At 35.5% G+C, this 20,085-nt stretch overlaps 1 protein-coding gene across 1 annotated transcript in view; it reads right to left on the bottom strand.

Moving 5' to 3' along the window:
- Positions 1 to 20,085, bottom strand: part of ADGRV1 (adhesion G protein-coupled receptor V1) — a 527,902-nt gene that overhangs the window by 410,085 nt on the left and 97,732 nt on the right. The window contains exons 27-35 of the mRNA XM_059416383.1: positions 18,698 to 18,778; positions 16,892 to 17,031; positions 14,721 to 15,330; positions 11,153 to 11,368; positions 9,472 to 9,687; positions 8,520 to 8,764; positions 6,852 to 7,033; positions 5,218 to 6,029; positions 2,791 to 3,000 (exon numbers count right to left, since the gene is read on the bottom strand). Coding sequence (XP_059272366.1) covers positions 2,791 to 3,000; positions 5,218 to 6,029; positions 6,852 to 7,033; positions 8,520 to 8,764; positions 9,472 to 9,687; positions 11,153 to 11,368; positions 14,721 to 15,330; positions 16,892 to 17,031; positions 18,698 to 18,778 — 2,712 coding nt within the window. The remainder of the gene's footprint in view (positions 1 to 2,790; positions 3,001 to 5,217; positions 6,030 to 6,851; positions 7,034 to 8,519; positions 8,765 to 9,471; positions 9,688 to 11,152; positions 11,369 to 14,720; positions 15,331 to 16,891; positions 17,032 to 18,697; positions 18,779 to 20,085) is intronic.

The following is a 20,085-nucleotide window of genomic DNA, read 5'->3' as shown; positions in this document are numbered from 1 at the left end:
TAGTTTTCAATCACAGTAAAAATCTATTGTCCCATATTTTTTAAATTTTCCCATTCCATTGGAAAAAAAGTAATATTTACCACTGGGCATCTGTCCAATTGCTTTAGCACAAAAAAGAGAAATAGAATTCTACAGAATTCAGCACATTGTTAAACACTAAGACAATTCCTCCCCATGAACTGAACATGTATTCTAGAGCCAGAGTTCAGCATGGTCCACATTTTAAATCTAACCTCATAAATGAAACTCCGACACTAGGCCAAAAGCAGCGTTAAACATTGCTTACGATCACATGGCATGACTTTTTTTACCCTGTTTCTTTAGCAGTTTTCATTGAATCCCCATGAAGTTTTCATTAAACCACTTTGGTAAACAGATACGCTTGGTACACATTTCTCTGTGCAAGCTTGTGGTAACATAAAAAACACACACAAAATTCTGAATCACTGAGGTTCAACATAATGTTTTTGATAAAAGAAAATTAATTTAGACTCTAGGAAAAAAAGCTTGGGAATAAAGGTATAGGAAAATAAGAAAAGGTAAAAATTCACCCCAATTTTTATTGAGAAAATATGAAAAAATCTAGGTAGCACACATGAAAGAAACGAAAGCAGTTCAGTGTTTTATTTCTGGTACCAAACCCATGCTCATAGAGTAATATGATAATGCACAATTTTTACCAATAACACATGTAGGCCATTTACTTTAATTACTAATCGTTTTTCCCCTTTGCAAAAAAAAAAACCAAAAACCAAAACCATAAAGACAGATAAATCATAAGCCCATAGACAATGCTTTTGAATATCAGCAAAATGAAAATGTTATAGAAGTTTCTAGAAAGGCGTATTTGAACCTCTAAACTTATCTTGCCACAAATCAGTAGCAAACACTGTAGATGGGCACTGACTTGAAGACCCTACTTCGAGAACTGCCCAAATATCTCTACGTTCTTAGAAACTTGCTTCCTATCCCAAGTTCTCCTTTAAAATCCTCTACAGTTACCCTTGTCTCCTCCCGCCCATTTGGGAATCTAATCTCACGGGCTGCCTGTGTTAGCCTGAGACACAGTGATTACTTTCTTTCTGTTTATTGATGAAAACACACTCTTATCTTGGTTTCCTCCCTTCTCTGGCAGAGAGCCTTCTGTCTCCAAAAAGGTCTTTTTTATTTCCCAGCACCTTAGTCTTGTGTTCCACAAGGCTAGATGTGGGGTCTATCTTTGACACCTTGCTTTTCTTCCTCTATCCACAAAGATCCTATTAATTTTCCTGAGCTCAACTATTATCTCTAAAAATCTAATTTCTACCTCTAACATGAGATATAGTCAGGTTGTCTCATAAGTTGGGTTCTCTCACACAAACATTGTTACTCAAAGTCATTATTCTTCCAACTCAAATCACTTGAAATATTTGCCAATTAAATAGTTCTTGAAATGCTGAGTTCTGCAGCAGCTTAAGTTCAAGCAAAACATTAATTTATTTTCATAAATTTCCTTATATATTATATAGGTTTTGGATTCAGACAGCACTATGGTTAATTAAGCTCCACTGTGAAAAACTTAATTTCTCAGAAACTCACTCTCCTTATGAGAATACGAGATGTATACCATTACACCCACTTTATAGGGCTGTTGTTCAAATTAAGTGTAATAACGGATATGTTTTCTGTCTGGAAAACAGTCATTATTATTACATTAACTCCTACAGTGACTTTTTTACTTATATTACAAGTAATTTTTTGAAAGTTGCTGATCTATCTCTAGATTGGACTTAGAGCAACCTGTTAGTCATTTTTACTCACTATTGCTGTGACAACATGAGATTCTGAACCACTGATAAAAAGGAAAGAGTGTTGGAAAATAGGTCAGACATTTGCATTGGTAAGCTAAATAAACTCACAAGTTGGGAGTACAGTGAAGTAGAAGGTAATGCACACTAAAACATATTTAGTTTCAAGCACAGCAACTAACAAGCTGGATGACCTTGTTAAGACACCTAATCTCTCTGTGTCTCAGTTTTCTCATCTGTAAAATAGAAGTCCAAATACATGATCTGGATCCTTGTTGTTTCTTCTCTTTCTGGGGTACACTTATTTATTCTTATTTCTAAACACAGACTATAGTGAAACACAGGCTACTAAACACAAGTTTTATATCGAACAGGTCTATTCAAAGACCAAAAAATAGTACTAAAATGCAAAAAATTAGCCTGCATTTGCAAAATCTTACATATGTAAATATTAAGATTCAAGAAAATTTTTATTTTTTAAGAAAAAAATGGACATTTTCTAATTTTTTTCTAGTTTGGCACTTCATTCATAAAAATATAACAACACACTATAAAATATTCTCCAATTACAAACTACTACTTGTTTTGAACAAGGAGCCAGTGTTTCACTGTTTAATATCAAGAACTACCACTAAGTACATATATGCTTGCTAGGAACTGTGACAAACACTTTATACGCATTATCTCATATAATCCTCACTAAGAAACCTATGAAGCAATATTTCTTGTCATTTATCAAATAAGAAAGCTGAGCATCCCAAGTGTGACTAACTTCCTAAAACCACATCAGTGGGGGGAAGCAAGCTAGAATCTACAAGGTTCCTAAGTAGTTAAACAGTTCACTACAGACCCCTTTCCCAGCTAAGTTTCAGGCATACTAACATAACACAGCTCTACAAAATAATGAAAGGATAAAAAAAAAATTGGAAACTTTAAAAGAATAAGCAAAAAATGACCTCTAAGGAAGAAAGAATGAATATGCTGAACAAGAAAAAGAACCCACCTTCGTGACCTATGACAGATCTGGAAGCTGTCTGAAAGTTAACAATTCCCGCCACATTGTCATTGGCCAGAATGTTCACTCTAACAGTGTCGGAGCTGGGCAAAATTCTACTTCCTCCTTCAGTGTACACCAAACTAACTATGATGCTTTCATCATCCTCTGGCTCGGAATCATCCAAAATGGCTAAGATGGCTGTCTTTTTGGTTTCACCTATAAAAAAATTAATGAACTAAAAACCAAAGTAACAAAATCATCAACATAGAGACTCCACAAAGACCCCAAATTACTTCCACTTTAAAAAGTTAAGTAAAAATATGTAAATGAATATCATAAGCAATATTAGTGTAACTAAAAGCAAACCATATATGTTAATCTATATATCCTAAAATTTTATTAATATGGACAGATTGTAGAGAAGAACATTTTGAATTATGGAATATTTTAAAGGGTAGAATTACTTCAAAAAACCAAAGAACCGTAGTTTTGTCTCTGGTCTTTAGCCTAGAACAGTGACACGGCTAGGGAAAGGGCATCTAAGGTATGTTCTGTTGAAAAACATCTCTCTCTCTCTCTCTTTCTTTCTCAGTGAATGGAGTCTCATTCTCATTCTGGCATTCCTGTGAATAATTTTCTTCAGGTGATCAAGTCAATACTTCCCTAAAAGACCAGGAACACTTAGGGAATGGTGGTCAAAATGGCAAACAGGAAAGGGATGGCAAATTCCGAGTCTAAGAACCAGCCTGAATGAGATGAGTCTTCAGATAACTAGAACAGATCAAGTACCAATTTCTAGGATATGGGCCAATGAAGGAAGGAGGCAGAAAAGGAATTCAATCTACTCAAGCAATCTACTTTTCAATTTGGTCTAGGACCCCACTAGAACATGGAGCAGAAGTGAACACCCTAAACCCAACAGGGCTTCTGCAGTTCAGCCTATTGTCCTCTACCTAATTCTTTGTCACTTTCTGGGTGAGATGAGAAAAAGCAAGAAAAAGGAGAAAGGCATTAGGAATGAATGTTCTCTCATGAACTTGCTGGATTTCATCAATTCACAGTATCAAGACTGCCTCAAGAGACTATAGATTATCTAAGAATCTAAGTTAGCTATTAAATATAGGCCATTTTGTGTGCTAAGTTACAATTCAAGGTAATACTAATTTGTATAATGATATTTATATGGAAACTTTTTATAATTATTAAAACTACTGGAAAATCTAACTTTAAATTTAAATTTTTACCTCCAGTCATCCTAATTAAATTTTTTTTGAAATTTCCTTTGAAATAAGGAGAAATGTTACCAAATACCAATCTGTACCCCTGCTCCACCAAGCATATCATATTCCATCATTAACAAAATAATATTTAGGAAATAGCCATTATAGAAATGTGATATGCTAATTTAAAAATTTACTCTAAAACATAATGCTTATTAGATATTTCAAAAAGTATATTACATATGAATCATGATCATGACCTTCAATTACTATTTCTAAAAACAGTATATGCAAAAAAGTTGAACAAGAAAAGATGCAATGAATTGCTCTAAGACATGGAATTGTGAATAACACTTATTTCCTTCTTTCTTTGGGGATATCATGAGATTCTTATATGCATATGTTTTTTTAATCAGAAAAACACTATGCTAAAAACTATATGGAATCCTTAATTGCCCAAATGGGGATTTAAACAATGATCTTAATAAAGATAACTTTCCCCCACTCGAAGATAATTATTTTAAACAAATGAACTTTCCAAACTTCCAAATATTAGATGATTCAACCAGTCCTGAAAAAGAATCAGTGAATCTGACCCTAATTCTAATCTGTGGGCCAAGTTATATTATTCAGGAAAATTTACAGTAGTTACCCCTTCAAGCCTAAGAACATTATTATCAATCAATCTAGCCCTAGGCTTAATTTAATATGAATGAAATCATCAAAGTTCATACTATTTATACTTACAAATTATTTTCACTGAAGATTCTCATGGGTAAGAAGTATCAGAAGCTAGGAAAATGAGTATGAACTAGGAAAATTTTACATGTACTAGACAAATCAGGATAAATCATCAACGAAAATAATTTTAAAGTATAAATAGTATGAACTTGGGTAACTTCCCTTTCAAAATTAGAATTTGCCTTAGAGTTGCCTCTGTTTCCTTATAGGCACTGCCAGCACTATAAAGGAATAAAGTCCATACATTCCCTGAAAACATTATCTTTCTAATAAACTTACAAAGATGCTCATCAGTCTACATATATCATGGGTCAACCATTAACAAGCTAACTAGCTTCTTTTTTAAACTACACTGCCCTTGTATATATTAGCAAGAATCTAAACAGTAAGAATTCTTATGAACATTATCATAAAAATTAACTATGATGACTTTGCCAGGGGAAACTAAAATCCATTTAGAACCATCACTTACCTTCAGCAAAAGTCAGAATATCTCCAGCACCTATAAAATCTAAACCTTCAGTAGCAGTTCCACCAACAACACGCCATTCAACTGTCACCTGACCTAAGCTGCCCCCCGTCCTGTGAATCATCAGCTCCACTGTGGTCTGGGGCTGCTCCTGAACTTCAACATATAAGCCATCTTCTGAGGTATTGGGACTAATACTGTAGATCACAAATACTCCAAAGGCATCACCATTTAATGCTATGACAACTGTAGAAGTATTTGGCTGTCCTATGGTTGGTTGGTTTTTAAAACTGGCTGTGATGTTCATGAGGTGTACTTCAAGGAGAGAAATTAGAAAACTCTCATCCATCTCTGGGAAATCATCGGGAAGAATAGAAACCGTGAGATTTGCATATTCATCACCCTCCAGCATTAGGGCCCACTGCTTTGTCACAGGCTCATAGTCACTCCCAGCCACAGCCTGACCGCTAAACAGAGATGCTACCCTGGTCATGTTTTTCCTGTAGGTCCAGGAGTCCGAATTGTTAACCACTGGATTGATCCAAGATGTCATCCAGAAACACTGAGGGCCCTCAGAAGCACTGAAGAAAGAGAACGCTGAGCATGCGTGTTCTTTGAGACACAATGTGGCACAGGTATACCGGGGTTCCTTCATGGCAGAGACATTCACCCAAGTTCTCCACAGCGGGTCAGGTATCCCTTGAATTGGCGATTCATAGTAGGACAGTAAATCTTGACCTTCCTCGACTGCAAGAGCTACTACATCAATATCAGAAGTACTGTAGAACAACAACAGCCGACCAAAGTGCCCTCCGCTAAAAAGTGGAGTGACAATTAAAAGACAGGTTAAGCACTCAAAGCAATCTGTGGATTACATACAAAAGGAAAATACTGACTTTGTTTCTCATTTTTTTTTTTTAAATATAGAAAGTAATAGTACAAACACATCCATGTTTCTTAATTATATTTGTCTTTCAACATTTTATTTTCTCATATAAGGGAATCATGCTAGTTTTCAATTAAGCAATAGTTATTTTTAACCAAGCTGTAAAGATATCCTGCAAGATATGCAAATCATATCCATTTCAGAATTATCAAACAGAATTAGAAAATGAATTCTCATTACCAGATTTCACTTAAACAAGGTAATAATGGTAATAGCAGGAATGCATATTAAGAAAATGTAATTACTTGCCACAAATTCCCAAAACCCCTTATTTTCTATTTCTGAAGGAGTTCAGTGAACTTTATACTGCCTCACACACACATGGAGAAAAAACAACCTGAAAACCACCCACTTCATACAGCATTTAAATATTCTTTAATTTGGAAGCTAGTTGTATTTAAGTTCTAATTCATACAAATCCTAGATTAAAGCAATAACTTTCTGTGGCTAGAAAGCCCAGTGATCTATAGTCTATTATCTATTTCACTAATAATAAGTATGATAAATATACTGGGCTCTTCATACACATAGTCATAATTCAATTAACAAATTACCAAACCTATAAAATAATTAAAAATAATTAACATTATGTAACAACCACCAAACCGGAATTATTTAATTGCACAAGAAGTCATTTCCCACCACCCACAACCTCCATTCCCCCATAGATGTAAGCCATTGTTCCATATACCTTCGCCTAACAGTTATGTTAGCACAGGAACTTCGCTCCAGAGGTTCTTGAACGCGATAAACCGACTGAACAAAGGCTACTGTACCGTAAGGATTATCATTGGCAGGAATAATAATATTTGCCACTCGATCTAACCCAATAGTACCTCCACCAGAGGCATCAGTTAGTTGCACTTGGATAACCTAAAAATATAGTGAAAATTTCCTTAACAGAATCCCAGTTCTGAAATTAAAATAACAATGATGCAGGTGGGGGATAATCAGACATATTATCCATACAAGGACAAGGATAAAATATAATGTAATATGAATGGACTCAAAGAAACTCCCCCAATACATTTACAAATCCAACATGTAACAGAATAATACATTACTGACTTTTAATAATAAAGCACAATTATACATAACAGGCCATTTAAATTCCTTAATATTCAGGTATATAATTTTGCAAATCAACTTTAAGATCCTTATTATAGTTACCATTTCAATAAAACATTGTATGTCTGTTCTATACAGCTTTTTATTTAGGTAAAATATTGCATGTATGTTTCTTAAGTAGCTAATCTATTATGCCTTATTTCCCACATTATCTTAAATGGAAATCCTCTGACAAAATTTAAAGATGTCCTATCATAATGCTACCAAAACTTTGAGAGAAGGAAAGAGAAATTTTTTTTTTTTTTTAAAGATTTTATTTATTTATTTGACAGAGAGAAATCACAAGTAGATGGAGAGGCAGGCAGAGAGAGAGAGAGGGAAGCAGGCTCCCTGCTGAGCAGAGAGCCCGATGTGGGACTCGATCCCAGGACCCTGAGATCATGACCTGAGCTGAAGGCAGCGGCTTAACCCACTGAGCCACCCAGGCGCCCGAGAAATGTTTTTTTGTTTTTTTTTTTCCGAGAAATGTTTTATATGTATTAACTAATACCTAATATTTTAGAACTGAAAAACACAATTAGCATTCAAATGAAATATTATGGACTTCCCTTCTATGAAATCTGATATTATTAAAGAATAAATGCTCTTAAAAGTAATTTAATGACACCTAGGATTTCATAATATTTGAATTTCATAATGTAAAATTATCTTCAGTTAATATATGTTAGTAATGAATCAACTTTTTCACTGAGACTCTATTTTTATTTGCCACCTAGCTTCTTCACCATGAAAAATAAGTATCAGGCAGATATGTCTAGAATGGTATTTGTCATATAGTAAATTTTTAAATTATTGAAGAACAAATAAGTGAATAAGTAGAAAATCAAAATCTAAATTTAATTAAGATCGACTGGCTCACACTCAAGCTAAGAGGGAGTCTAGATACAAATTAAGAGTTTATATGGAAAAATGTATGCTATTTGTATTTATATTATATTATGTTAAATATATAAAGATATATATTTAATCATTTAATGAAAATGTGGAAAAATACAGTGTAACTATACAAAAAAATCTACACTAGTGAACTGTGATACATACCAGACCTTTTCCTAGAATATTCTAGTTTTTATCTATAAAAATCACTTTTACACTACCATATTTTGAAAATTCTTGCAGAAATAATTAACTTGACATTTTCTATAAATACCACAACAACAGCCATCTGTTCTAGTCACTATAAGACAAGGTATGATTTACAGTGTCATTCTATACTAGCCATTCCTCTCACCTCTTCAATCTCCGGAACGTCGTCAGCCAGGACCTCTAACAACAAGGTTTGAATGGTTTCCCCAGGGGCAAAGGTCACATTACCTGAGACAACTCGCAGGTCACCAGTAGCAAGCTGTCCATTAATGGTGGCGACCCACTGAACAGTAACATTCCCGAGTGTCCCAGAATTTCGAATTATTGGCAGGTTTACCTTCACTGAGTTAAACTCAGGTTCCTCTACAATAAGTTTAGTAATCTGAAAACCTAATGGGCAGAACAGAGTTAATTTCAAATACAAAGTGAAACTGAGGCAACACAGAATTCTTATCATCCAATAGCTGATTTTTTTTCCCCCTACACAGCCTGAATATAAATAGCTAAATCCCCCAAATCAGACTAACATGCTGTGATACTAATTGGTCAGGTCTGACAAAATCTCCACATTATTATTCATTATGACAGAAGCAGAAATCATTAAGAATCCCACAACAGTCAGGCCTGTACCAGTCATGAGGGTAGTGGGTCTAGTGAGTTTTGTGGCTAACTGCACAGTGCAAGCCTGGTCCAAAGAGGCAGCTGCTATTTTGTTCCCACAACTGATGCTATGCAGGAAGGGAGGCTCAATGTTGCCAGATTTCCTGCTAATTGAGAAGGCGAAAAATCTAGATTTTTGTGTAAATTTACGTAAATTAATTTTTGAAAGAATTGTCTAAGCTCCACAAAACACATCTAGAAGCCAGATCTGACTTACAAGCCTAAAAGTTTTTCCCTTCTGTATTTATGCTAAGATGCTGATTTCTTTTTTTAATAATCACTAACCACTGCTAGGAGGGTGCACGGATATCCTACATATTGGTATCAGCCAGTAAAAAAAGGGAAACATGATCAAATTGATTCTAAGTCCCTAAAAATGAAGAAATATATGGTCTATAGTGACAAGTTACAGAAAAGACACAAACTAGTTTGGTTACCAAATAATCCATAGGGGTCATCAGAGGCCTCAATAATAATGATTGCCTCTGTTAATACCCCTAGTTTGGCTCCTCCTGTTGTTTCATTCAGCAACTGCACAAGAAAAGATTCTTCCAGTTCAGGGTAGATGTCATTAATGATATATATTGGCACAGCTTTACTGGTTTCTCCTTCTAGCAAGACCACATCTGATGAAGCTATGCTATAATCTTCACCTATGAAGATAAAAAACAAAATGTTAAGACTTAGTCCCAAATATGATAATAAACATGCCATATACTAGTAAAATTCTAGGACCTACCAAATTCTACAGATATACTTGAAAAGCTTTTTTGAGGATATTGACTACATATATTCTAAACAAAAAGATTTTTTCTCTCTTGCCAGAAAAAACAGGTTTGAGATCATAAAATAATGAAAAAGACCTCCAAAGGGTGTTCAAGTTTATCCTTTCATTTTTAGAAAGATGTATGCATAATTTCTTCTTTTTGTCATATGCAGACATAGATGATATAGCTATGATATAGATATGGACATAGACAAAAATATAGAGAGTCATCCATTACCACAAGATAACCCCTTATCTACAAAAGAGAAAGAAAATGTGCACAATCTTTTAAACCAAAGAACAAAACTGAAATTCTGACCTCACTAGAAAGATATGTTCCACTGCGGTACAGATATAGACATGTCTGACTCATCAATGTTATTGCTGGAAACTATGGGCTTTCATTAAAAAAAAAAAAAAAAAAAAAACTGGATTAAAAGCTGTTACCACATACCACTCATGTTGGCGGTAGCTTTGTTTCTGGTCAAACAGTGGGAAGGGAATGGAGAGAGCCTCCTTATGAAGCGTAAGGCTAATCTCCAAGAACACTGATTCATTCCCACTCTTGAGCCCTGTGTAGGGCCCCCTACAGTCAGGCATTCATTCCTCTAGGCTACCCACCCTGCATGCGTGCCCGCAACACACGTACTTAGGGACTAGGTGAGCCTTGTTTATTATCTTTTCAAGCAAATATCATTTATTTAAAAATATCAAACGTGTTATCCTATCCGTTCACATTCATGTGTCTTCAAGCGCATGACAGAAAGATTCTAACTGAATAGCTCTCAGGCAGATCTCCCTCTAGATGCTGTGACAGCACCAATAAAAAGGCAGTCTCCTAATGTTTGCAATTTGGCAGTGAAATCATTTTGCTTACATAGAATAGTTAATGCTAGCCATTGCCTCTTCCACATTCTTCATAAATAAATAAACAAGCAAGATAAATGGGTTGAGAGGCAAGAGTGTTGCCAAGCAGGGCAACCATGCAGCTGCACATTTTATCTGGCATTCCTCGGATCATTTCCACATGAATCCCTTTCAAATGACTAAAAAGTACACACAGAGAAAGCCTAACAATTCTTCCCCCAGTTTACTTTTCAATGGTTTGTGCACATTTGGGTCATTTTACCTTTAAAATTCATATACAGTTTTGCGGACATTTTTCAAAAAAATTCTGCAAAATCGTGTCCTAAATACATGATCAAAGCTCTACATTTTTGCCTTTTAAAAGATGCAAGAAAATTACTGCTTTCTGGTTGATTTTTCTAACTACATCTGTAAGCGGCTTTTGTTAATTAAGGATATAATTTCCCTCCAAAACACTTCACTGCCCCTTGGAGGTCTTCTCTCACCTGCAACTGCAGTGATTGGCACGGCTTTAAACTTCACAGAAACATCTGCGAAGGCTCCTCCTGCTCTAGTCACATTGATAATGGGTCCGACATGATTTTCTGCCACTCGAACAACGGGTGCTGAGAGCTGAAGCGTTCCAAACGCATCATCATTGGCAACGATGATTAGATGAGCAATAGTTTCTACCTTGGGCCCAAGGCGTGGAGAATTTGGAACTGAAAGACAAGGAAAGCTAATGTATCAAAATTCTACCAACCTGCCACAAGTCATCGGGAAACCTCAGCAAGATTCTGTCAGCCAAATGAGATCCTTAGGGGCGCCTGGATGGCTCAGTGGGTTAAAGCCTCTGCCTTCGGCTCAGGTCCTGATCTCAGGGTCCTGGGATTGAGCCCACATCGGGCTCTCTGCTCTGCAGGAAGCCTGCTTCCTCCTCTCTCTGCCTGCCTCTCTGCCTACTTGTGACCTCTGTCTGTCAAATAAGTAAATAAATATCTTTATTTTAAATAAAAAGGGGGGGATCCTCATTCGGTGCTTCTTTCTACTGTCTCTATCAAAAAAACATGTACCGACTACTACGGACCAGCACTAATCTAGATATGGAGGAAACAAAACAAACAGAAAGTCCCTACTCTCTTGTAGCTTTACATTCTAGAGAGGTTTTTATTATAGACTCTTTAGCACAGGAATAGTTACCCTACAGGAATATTTTAATAAGTATTGGAAATTTGTCAAGAGGCTCTTCTAATACTCCTCTAATTAGTTGCTAGGATGACATAAAATTTTTTTAAAAACATTTCACTTACAAAATTGAGTAGGAAAGTCATTAAGCTTTGTGTCCTCAAAGACCAGCTGCAAATCATCATACTGTAACTAAGTTACTCCCTCTCTGTTACCCTGTCCTTGCTGACAAACCCATTCCTTTTTCCCATCTTCATTAACAGCCTCAAAGCTACCCCAAAGCAGATTCACTTAACCAACTGAGCCAGCCAGGCACTCCATCCCCAGTGCTGATACAGTAAAAAGTGTGCTCAATACTTTCAAGGTTCTCTTCTCACTTTCCACCAATTTTAGAGACAGCAAAATTTGTTTTGAAGGCATTTAGGACTTTCCACAAACTCTCCCTAAATTATTTTCTAGGTTCAATTCCAACCAGCATCCTTGCGAAAACAACATAAAAAGTGACATTTTAACATAAATGAAGCATCAACAAATTCTTATGAGCAGTAAACAATTCTGAGTTGATATTCAGAATATCTTTAACAACTGTTGTATTTGGAAACATGTGATAAAATCAAACATTTTTGGACAATTTAATCTAAAAACAGTAACACCATTTAATTTCAATGATGGAGACCCACACACTATGTTAAATTAAATCATGGTTAAAATTAAAAAACTCTATATCAATATAATAAATTGAAATTCAACTAGATTAGAAAAGAATTTGCCAGGCATTATTTTAAGCACTTTTCTTGTAGCAAGTCATTTAATCCCTACTCCATCTCTATGGGACAGGTAACACTGTCCACCTTTTACCAAATAATCAGAGACACAAAGACGGTGAGGAAGTCACAATGTATCATGCTACTACCTGACAGACATCTCAAGAATCATCCTGTGAGAGTTTGTCTAATCTCTTGGTCTCTACATACAATTCTTTATCAAACCAGGTAAAAAACCTTCAATTATCCAAATAGTACATTCTGTGCTATGCTCTTACCCAGGTGCTGATCTCCAGTCTTCCCGTACTGCTTTCTTCAAAGTTAATGATTATACTCGGAGTATAGTAACAGAGACCTTATCACGTCCTACACTGATTTAGCTTATTAAAAAACGTAATTACTATCACACAGATTTGCATTTAATTGTTCTTTAATTATCTCACATCATATCTTATGTCTATTGTGAACTGCCCCAAGTATGCTGCATGGTTCCAGGAACATAATAAGCATAAAATACATGTCAATTTTCTCTCCTATCCCATAGCACATTGATATTCTGCATACACCATGTTATTAACAACAATTGTTCGTATTTACTGAATGCTTATCATGTGCCAGATATTGCATTAATTTTCACATATATGATTATATTTAAGCCCCATTATATTTCTGTATAATAGATAAAGAAACTGGGGCAGAAAAAGATTATACTCAATAATTTATTACTATATATTGAAATGTAAGTTATCTTACACCAACACCCACAACTCCTAGTCACTGCTGTATGTGATACTCTCATCTGGCTTTATTTCTATCTCACTCAATAAACTGAGTTCCTTGGAAACTAGGCTTTATTTTATAATTCTTACTCAGTAAGACTAATTGCTGGATTTTATTACAATTCATTTGCTCTTAGAATTGATCCTAAATCTTAAGAAAAAAAAAAAGGATGCATATTGTGTGAGAATTTTAACCTTGACTGTAATCTGAACTTAATATTAGCAGTTGTCCTTTAAATTTCTTTCTATAATCTTGAACTACAATTACTTACTTAACGTTGTGGATAAGAATATTGTTTACTATATAGTGTATCCATCCAGGTATTACGGTAAGGTGAAGAAATTTATTTATGAGACACTTTAGTCTATATAGCAAAACACAGTCAACATGCAGCACTTAGAATCTTATTTTTGGAATACGCAATTCCAGTTTCCTTAAGAAGGTTTTATTTGTTATAAATATTACTCTAAAACTGATGTTAAATTGATATCAAATTAATGTCGTTCATCTTTCTTCCTTTACTTGTTCCCTTATTCCAGGAAATCTAGGTTCTTCTCTTTATTTGTCCTCTGGGAAATGTGACTAATCAACAAGCTGTAACACAATGACTGCTCTCAGTTCTAAAAGTACAAAGCATGCTCTCTACCAGGAGGCCCCCTGCTCTCTCTATAAAGCCCCTAAGCCAAATTCCAGAGTGACTGCTACTTTTCAAAAGAGGTTGCCAGATTGGCTGATTGGTCATTCCTCATTCTTGTCCCCAACCAGTGCCTTCTTCTCAACTCCCAGTGACCAATAAATTTACAGGATTTCTTACAGCTACACACGCCTGTCCCCCTTCCCTTACACACTTGCTGGACCCACGTGCTCATGGCCAAAGCTCTATGGGTCAGGAAATCATCCAGAGTGGATTGGATCAGGGAATCATCCAGAGTGGATCGGGTCAGGGAATCATCCAGAGTGGACCGAGGTGAAGGAGGCTCAGGATCTTGCCAAGAGAACTATCGCTGGAATGCCCAGATTGACTTTAGAATGATTTGGAAGCCACAATACATAATACTAGTACTAATACATAGTACTTATACAATAGCGCTAGAAGTCAGTTGCACTGGATTACACCAGAGCTTTTAACAATTCAGTTTGGGGACATAAGGGACTTTCAAAACATAATTTTGGATTTTCAAGTGTCCCACTTCCATTTGTCATATAGTTAAACGTGTGTAAAGTGATGCTTTCAAAGTTAGAGCTTACTATTTTTATAGGATTTTCTACTATACCCAATTCTTAACTTATTTTTTTTAGGATTCTTACTTCCCATAATAATAAAAACACACTAATGGTTACTTACTTGGGCGATTCTGTACTTTCTCTATTAAAGTAGAGTTGAGTAGCTCAATAAATACTGACTCCGATCTTTCCGGTTCATCATCATCCAAAATTGAAATAGTTATGGTTGCCTCACTCTGATTGGCTCCAAAAAGAACAAATCCAGAAGCTGGTATATAGTCTCTTCCTTGAGTTGCTCTGGCTATATTAGGTGGAAAATAGGGCGGTTTTTGCATATCATCCAGTGTTGCATATGTGACTAGAACTTTTCCCATGAGGCCTTTTAATCTTATCACTGACAGTGTGATATTCTGGGTTGCTTCCTCAACTCTGATAGGTCTGTTTGTCTCAGAAAAGATGAAGACCCCACAAGGATCATCGCTAGCCAAAACTATTAATGTGGCATTAGTATGAACTCCCAAGGAGCCACTGGAGACACTGAGGATTGACACAGAGAAGACCTTATCCAGTTCTGGATCTTCATCTGGAAGTATTTCCACTGTGATATTGGCACTCTTCTGCCCAGTCTCAAATGTGACATTGCCAGAGGTGAAGGCCAGATCACCATCAGGATCGGAGCCTATGCTCCAGAGCAAAGTCACTTGAGACAGAGCTCCACGGCTTCTCATTATCTATAAAATATTTAATAGGAAATGTATTAAGAGAGGGATTAAAACCATTGATTTAGAGGTTTGTAAATATAGAATGATAGCAGGATATTAAATTTTCATCTTATCTTCTACAAGTTTTTCTCAAGAATTTTAGATTCTTGATGGCAGGGACCAACAACCACCAGTCTCTGAAGACCCTCACAGTACTTAAAAGGTGATTGTTGCATAAAGCTACACATTGATTGAACATCTTTACTTTCTAACTAAACTATAACTATATCATTTCTATAATTATATTTTAGTAATGAAGCAAATGTAATTAATAATTTCTTTTGTTTAAGCATACTCCTGAAAATTTTTGCTTTTACTACAAAAATATACTTCATTGTAAGGAAGAAATGAGTGATATTTTCTGAAAAGTTAGCCATAAAACTCATTTTTGAAAACAAATTATATTTCCTTTTATCTTCAATGTAAAATGAAAAACTCACCAAAAAACATATTTCTCCCAAAGTTGGATAAAATATACTTAAGAAGCAAGAAATACTTCTGCCAATAATATATTAAGAAAAATAAATAGCTTTAATTATGAATGTTAACTCAAAATAACATTCAAGACAAGAATTTTATAAAACTGGATCTTTTCCCTTAATTTTTTTCTTTTTTTGAATAATTAGTTATCCTTTCTAAAGTTGTTCAAATTACTCCACAACAATTTACTGAAGATCTGCCATTGAGTGATCTTTCTTCATTATTTATATACAATCTGAGGAAACTGAGCAAGCTTAAAGCTCCTCCCAATTGTTTAACAATTGAATCAGCTTAATTCCTAACTGGAACAAAGCAGTGAAGAAAGTACACACACACACACACACACACACACACACACACACACACACCCTACATACAGGGTTATCATTATTATTGCTATTTACAAATGTTTTGGACTTTCTTTCCTTTTGGGAGAGAGGTGAGATAGGATTGCATTTTTCTACCTATTATCATTAGGCATGGCCAATGTGATTTGCTTTGACCAAAAAGCCTAAGTGGAAAGGTTACAAATCACTTCCAGAAAGAAATCATAAGGGCCAGTATGCAATTCTTCAACCCACATTTTCCCCTCCATGAAGACAGAAGCACCTGCCAGGATGTTGCTTCTGGGATCCTTGATCCCTTAGTAACTGGTGATGGCCGAGTTCATCTGGAGACATACCATGAGTGGAAGAACAAATCTTTGTTATACTAAGCCCGTGAGCTTTAGGAGACATTTGTTTCCATAGCCTAAGTGAATTAATACAAAATCTATAAAAAATAATATTTGGAGGGCTCTACTATATTCCTTAAAGAGTCAGGATTCCTCAAAATCATAAGACAAACTTATATGCAAAACTACATACAAAGACAAATGTTAAATCATTATTCAATTATCAGTTTGTATTGTGTGTACCACTAGGCTTGTTCCCCTCTACCCAAAAAGGAAAAAAATAAATAAATAAATAATATAAAGGACACTTTCATAATACAATAAAACAGTTTTAAAAGAACAGAAAGTGTCTAAGAGTGGAGGGAAAACTGTACTCACATTTAATGTAACAGTGCTATACCAATCTTCTGGTTCAGTTCCGCTGACAAAGAGTGACTCAGGGCTAAATTCAAATATACCATGAGCATGGTCAGAAGCAGCAATTGTCACCAGAATTTGTGAGGCCACTCCTAGACTGGCTGCATGGGTAAGTTCCAACAAATAGCAAGAAAATGTTAATAAGTAATTTACAAACCAAAGGAAAGCCAAGGAACAACTTTTTGAAAAGAGTTGTACCATTCATTGACTGCGTTCTAATTTGTTTTAGAAAGAAAGGCAGACACAAATGGTTGCCACACATATTCATGCTTTTATGACCTTTCTCTATTTTGGCACCAATGTGATATACAAGTGCTGTATAAGCACTTGGAGATGAACAAGGAAAACTTGTTTTCTTTTTCTGTCCTATGAAAGAGAACATTCTTCCACACACAGTATATGAGGAAAGTCTCCCACGATCCTTGCTGACCTCAGAAGAACATGAGCCGAAATGCCTCTTACCTTTATGAAACAGTTTCCCTATGATTTTCAACTATCTGACTGAAAAGATTCTTGGTTTTTAATGTGCATTAGTTCTAGGCCTATTTTTTCATCCCATTATGATATTATAGATCTACCTCTCCTGGCCCCAAACACACCAATCTTATAACTAAAAAGGTGCCAATTTTACAGAAGCATTGCATTTTTTCCTAAGAATTATGTCCAACTTTTATGTTGCATTAGTATATGCAGACAAGAAAATGAGCAATTCCAGAAGTAACAGAGTAATTAAATATAGTAGTTACAAGAGGCATTGGTGGAACTTAGAAATGAGAGAGGTAGGAACATGAGTTCTAACCTTAAAACATAAAACCTGAAATTGTGATAAAGGAGTATCTGAGGATTAGAAAAATTCTCCCTTGAGAAATAATTTTCTCTCGATACAAAAAAAAGTATCTGAGGTAAAAAGCTGAATCATGTTTGCATAGGAATCTACTTAAAATCTCTTTTCAGTAATCCCACCCATGACTGGCAACTTATTCTCCCTATTTATTGCCTTTTTAACTTCTTTTTTCCCAACTGTTTTGATTATGCTGAGTGAAATAAGTCAAGCAGAGAGAGTCAACTATCATATGGTTTCACTTATTTGTGGAGCATAACAAATAGCATGGAGGACTTGGGGAGTTAGAGAGGAGAAGGGAGTTGGGGGAAATTGGAAGGGGAGGTGAACCATGAGAGACTATGGACTCTGAAAAACAATCTGAGGGGTTTGAAGTGGCGAGGGGGTGGGAGGTCAGGGTACCAGGTGGTGGGTATTAGAGAGGGCACGGATTGCATGGAGCACTGGGTGTGGTGAAAAAATAATGAATACTGTTATGCTGAAAAAAAATAAAAATAAAAAATTTAAAAAATGCTACATATAAAGACTGCTGGCTCTTTTTGTAAGTAAAATAAGCATGATACATTTAACAGGAAAGTATAAATGTACTATTTCTCTCTTTTTAGGTATTCAAAACTATGCACTTTATGAATGATAGCAAAACTTCTATTACAGTTAGAATCAGGACACTATATTGGGTTCATACAGAGGCAAGTCTGGGCTTTGGAGGTAGATAAGGACTTGATTCTAGCTTGATCACTTCCTAGTTGGGTAACTGTGATATGGAGCAAATACTAATTTATAAAGTTGCTGCTATGGATACTGAGATAAAATATGTAAAGAACCTGCACATAGTAGATGTAAATAATTGGTCAGTATTGTTATCTCTAAAAAGAGAAGTTAAAATAAAATGAAGACTAGTAAAGGGCCTTGGATCAGCTGCTTACCATGCTTGTGAATAGCTGGAAGGAAGAATTCCATGTCCCCGTCACCACTACCACTGCCATCAACCCTAAAGAATTCAGTCACTTCACAAGGAGACACAGAGACACACCCACACAATACACATTGACACAACGAGAAAATGGAGAGCTCTTAAAACATATCCAGAAAAGAGGAAAATGTAGTAATATTCACCCAATGGAATGCATTCTTCCATAAAAGATAAATTATTTGAAGTGGTAAAAGTATAACATTTATCAAGCTACTTATTTATTAAAAATTCATCCATAGCTTTAGGAAATACTCCATGTTAAGTTGTAATTGGTATTTCCCATTTCTGTCAACTTAACCAGTTGTCTCTTTCAATCACTTACTTAAAGCAATGTAAATTGCTTCTATCAATTTATTTATTTTTGTTTCTAACATTTTAAATATTTTTAAAATATCTGTGGTTGTGTACAATCACACACTTAGGCCTATATGACTATGACTATGACAGAGTCACCTTACCACTCACCACAATCAACTCAAAATTAGGGAAATGCACCTAATATTTCCCTCGAAGCATATGTTCAAATTCCCACTTTATTTACCGTTCTCAGACTTGATCACCCTTTTGCCACTGACCTGGTAGAAAGAACCCTAGACAAGTAGTCTACAACAATCTGTTTTGGGCCTAGCTGTGAAATATACCCACTGTAAAACTTTCAGCAAGCCATTCAAACTCTTGGTACTTCAGTTTTCTCACCTAAAAAATGTGTTGCCTTCTACAGAACTGCTCTAAAGACCAAATAAATAATGTAAAAAATAAAGTACTTGGCAATATAGGAAGACTGTGATAAAAAAGACAGTGGTTTACCCTCACTTCCAATAGACTTAAGCTCCGCCCATTAATTTACCAAAAGTTTGCAAAGAAGACAGGAAGTGTACTGATGATAGCAGTGGAAAAGAAGATTAAGAGGCAAGTCCACAACCAGACCTATGTGCTTCTATCAGTGTCCTTGACTGACATGCAAGTTTAAGATCTGCCCTGCTCTTCTGTTCTTCCCCTCAATAGGACTGGGATCCACCAGACATGAGAATTTATGGCACCCCAAATCTGAAATCATCTTAGAGACTTAGGAGGCAAAATGAATTTTAAGGAATATCCAGTACATCCCCCATATTATCTGCAAGTCATGAGAGACGATGGTTCAGCACTATGCACTCTGGCTAACATAAAACATCTATGCAGGTAGGTATCTTACATACAGTCGGTTTTACAGACAAAACGATATGGAATGATGGTTGCTCCCCTGACTCTCAAAAGAATTTAGTGCCTCACAATACTGTACTTCTTAGACAGTCCCTACTATAACTGGGGGAATAGAAGCCACTGTCTAGATTTCTTTAC

This window comes from Mustela nigripes, chromosome 12 (assembly GCF_022355385.1).
Source record: "Mustela nigripes isolate SB6536 chromosome 12, MUSNIG.SB6536, whole genome shotgun sequence".
Lineage (NCBI taxonomy): Eukaryota > Metazoa > Chordata > Mammalia > Carnivora > Mustelidae > Mustela > Mustela nigripes.
This window is presented reverse-complemented; position numbering and strand designations above follow the sequence as displayed.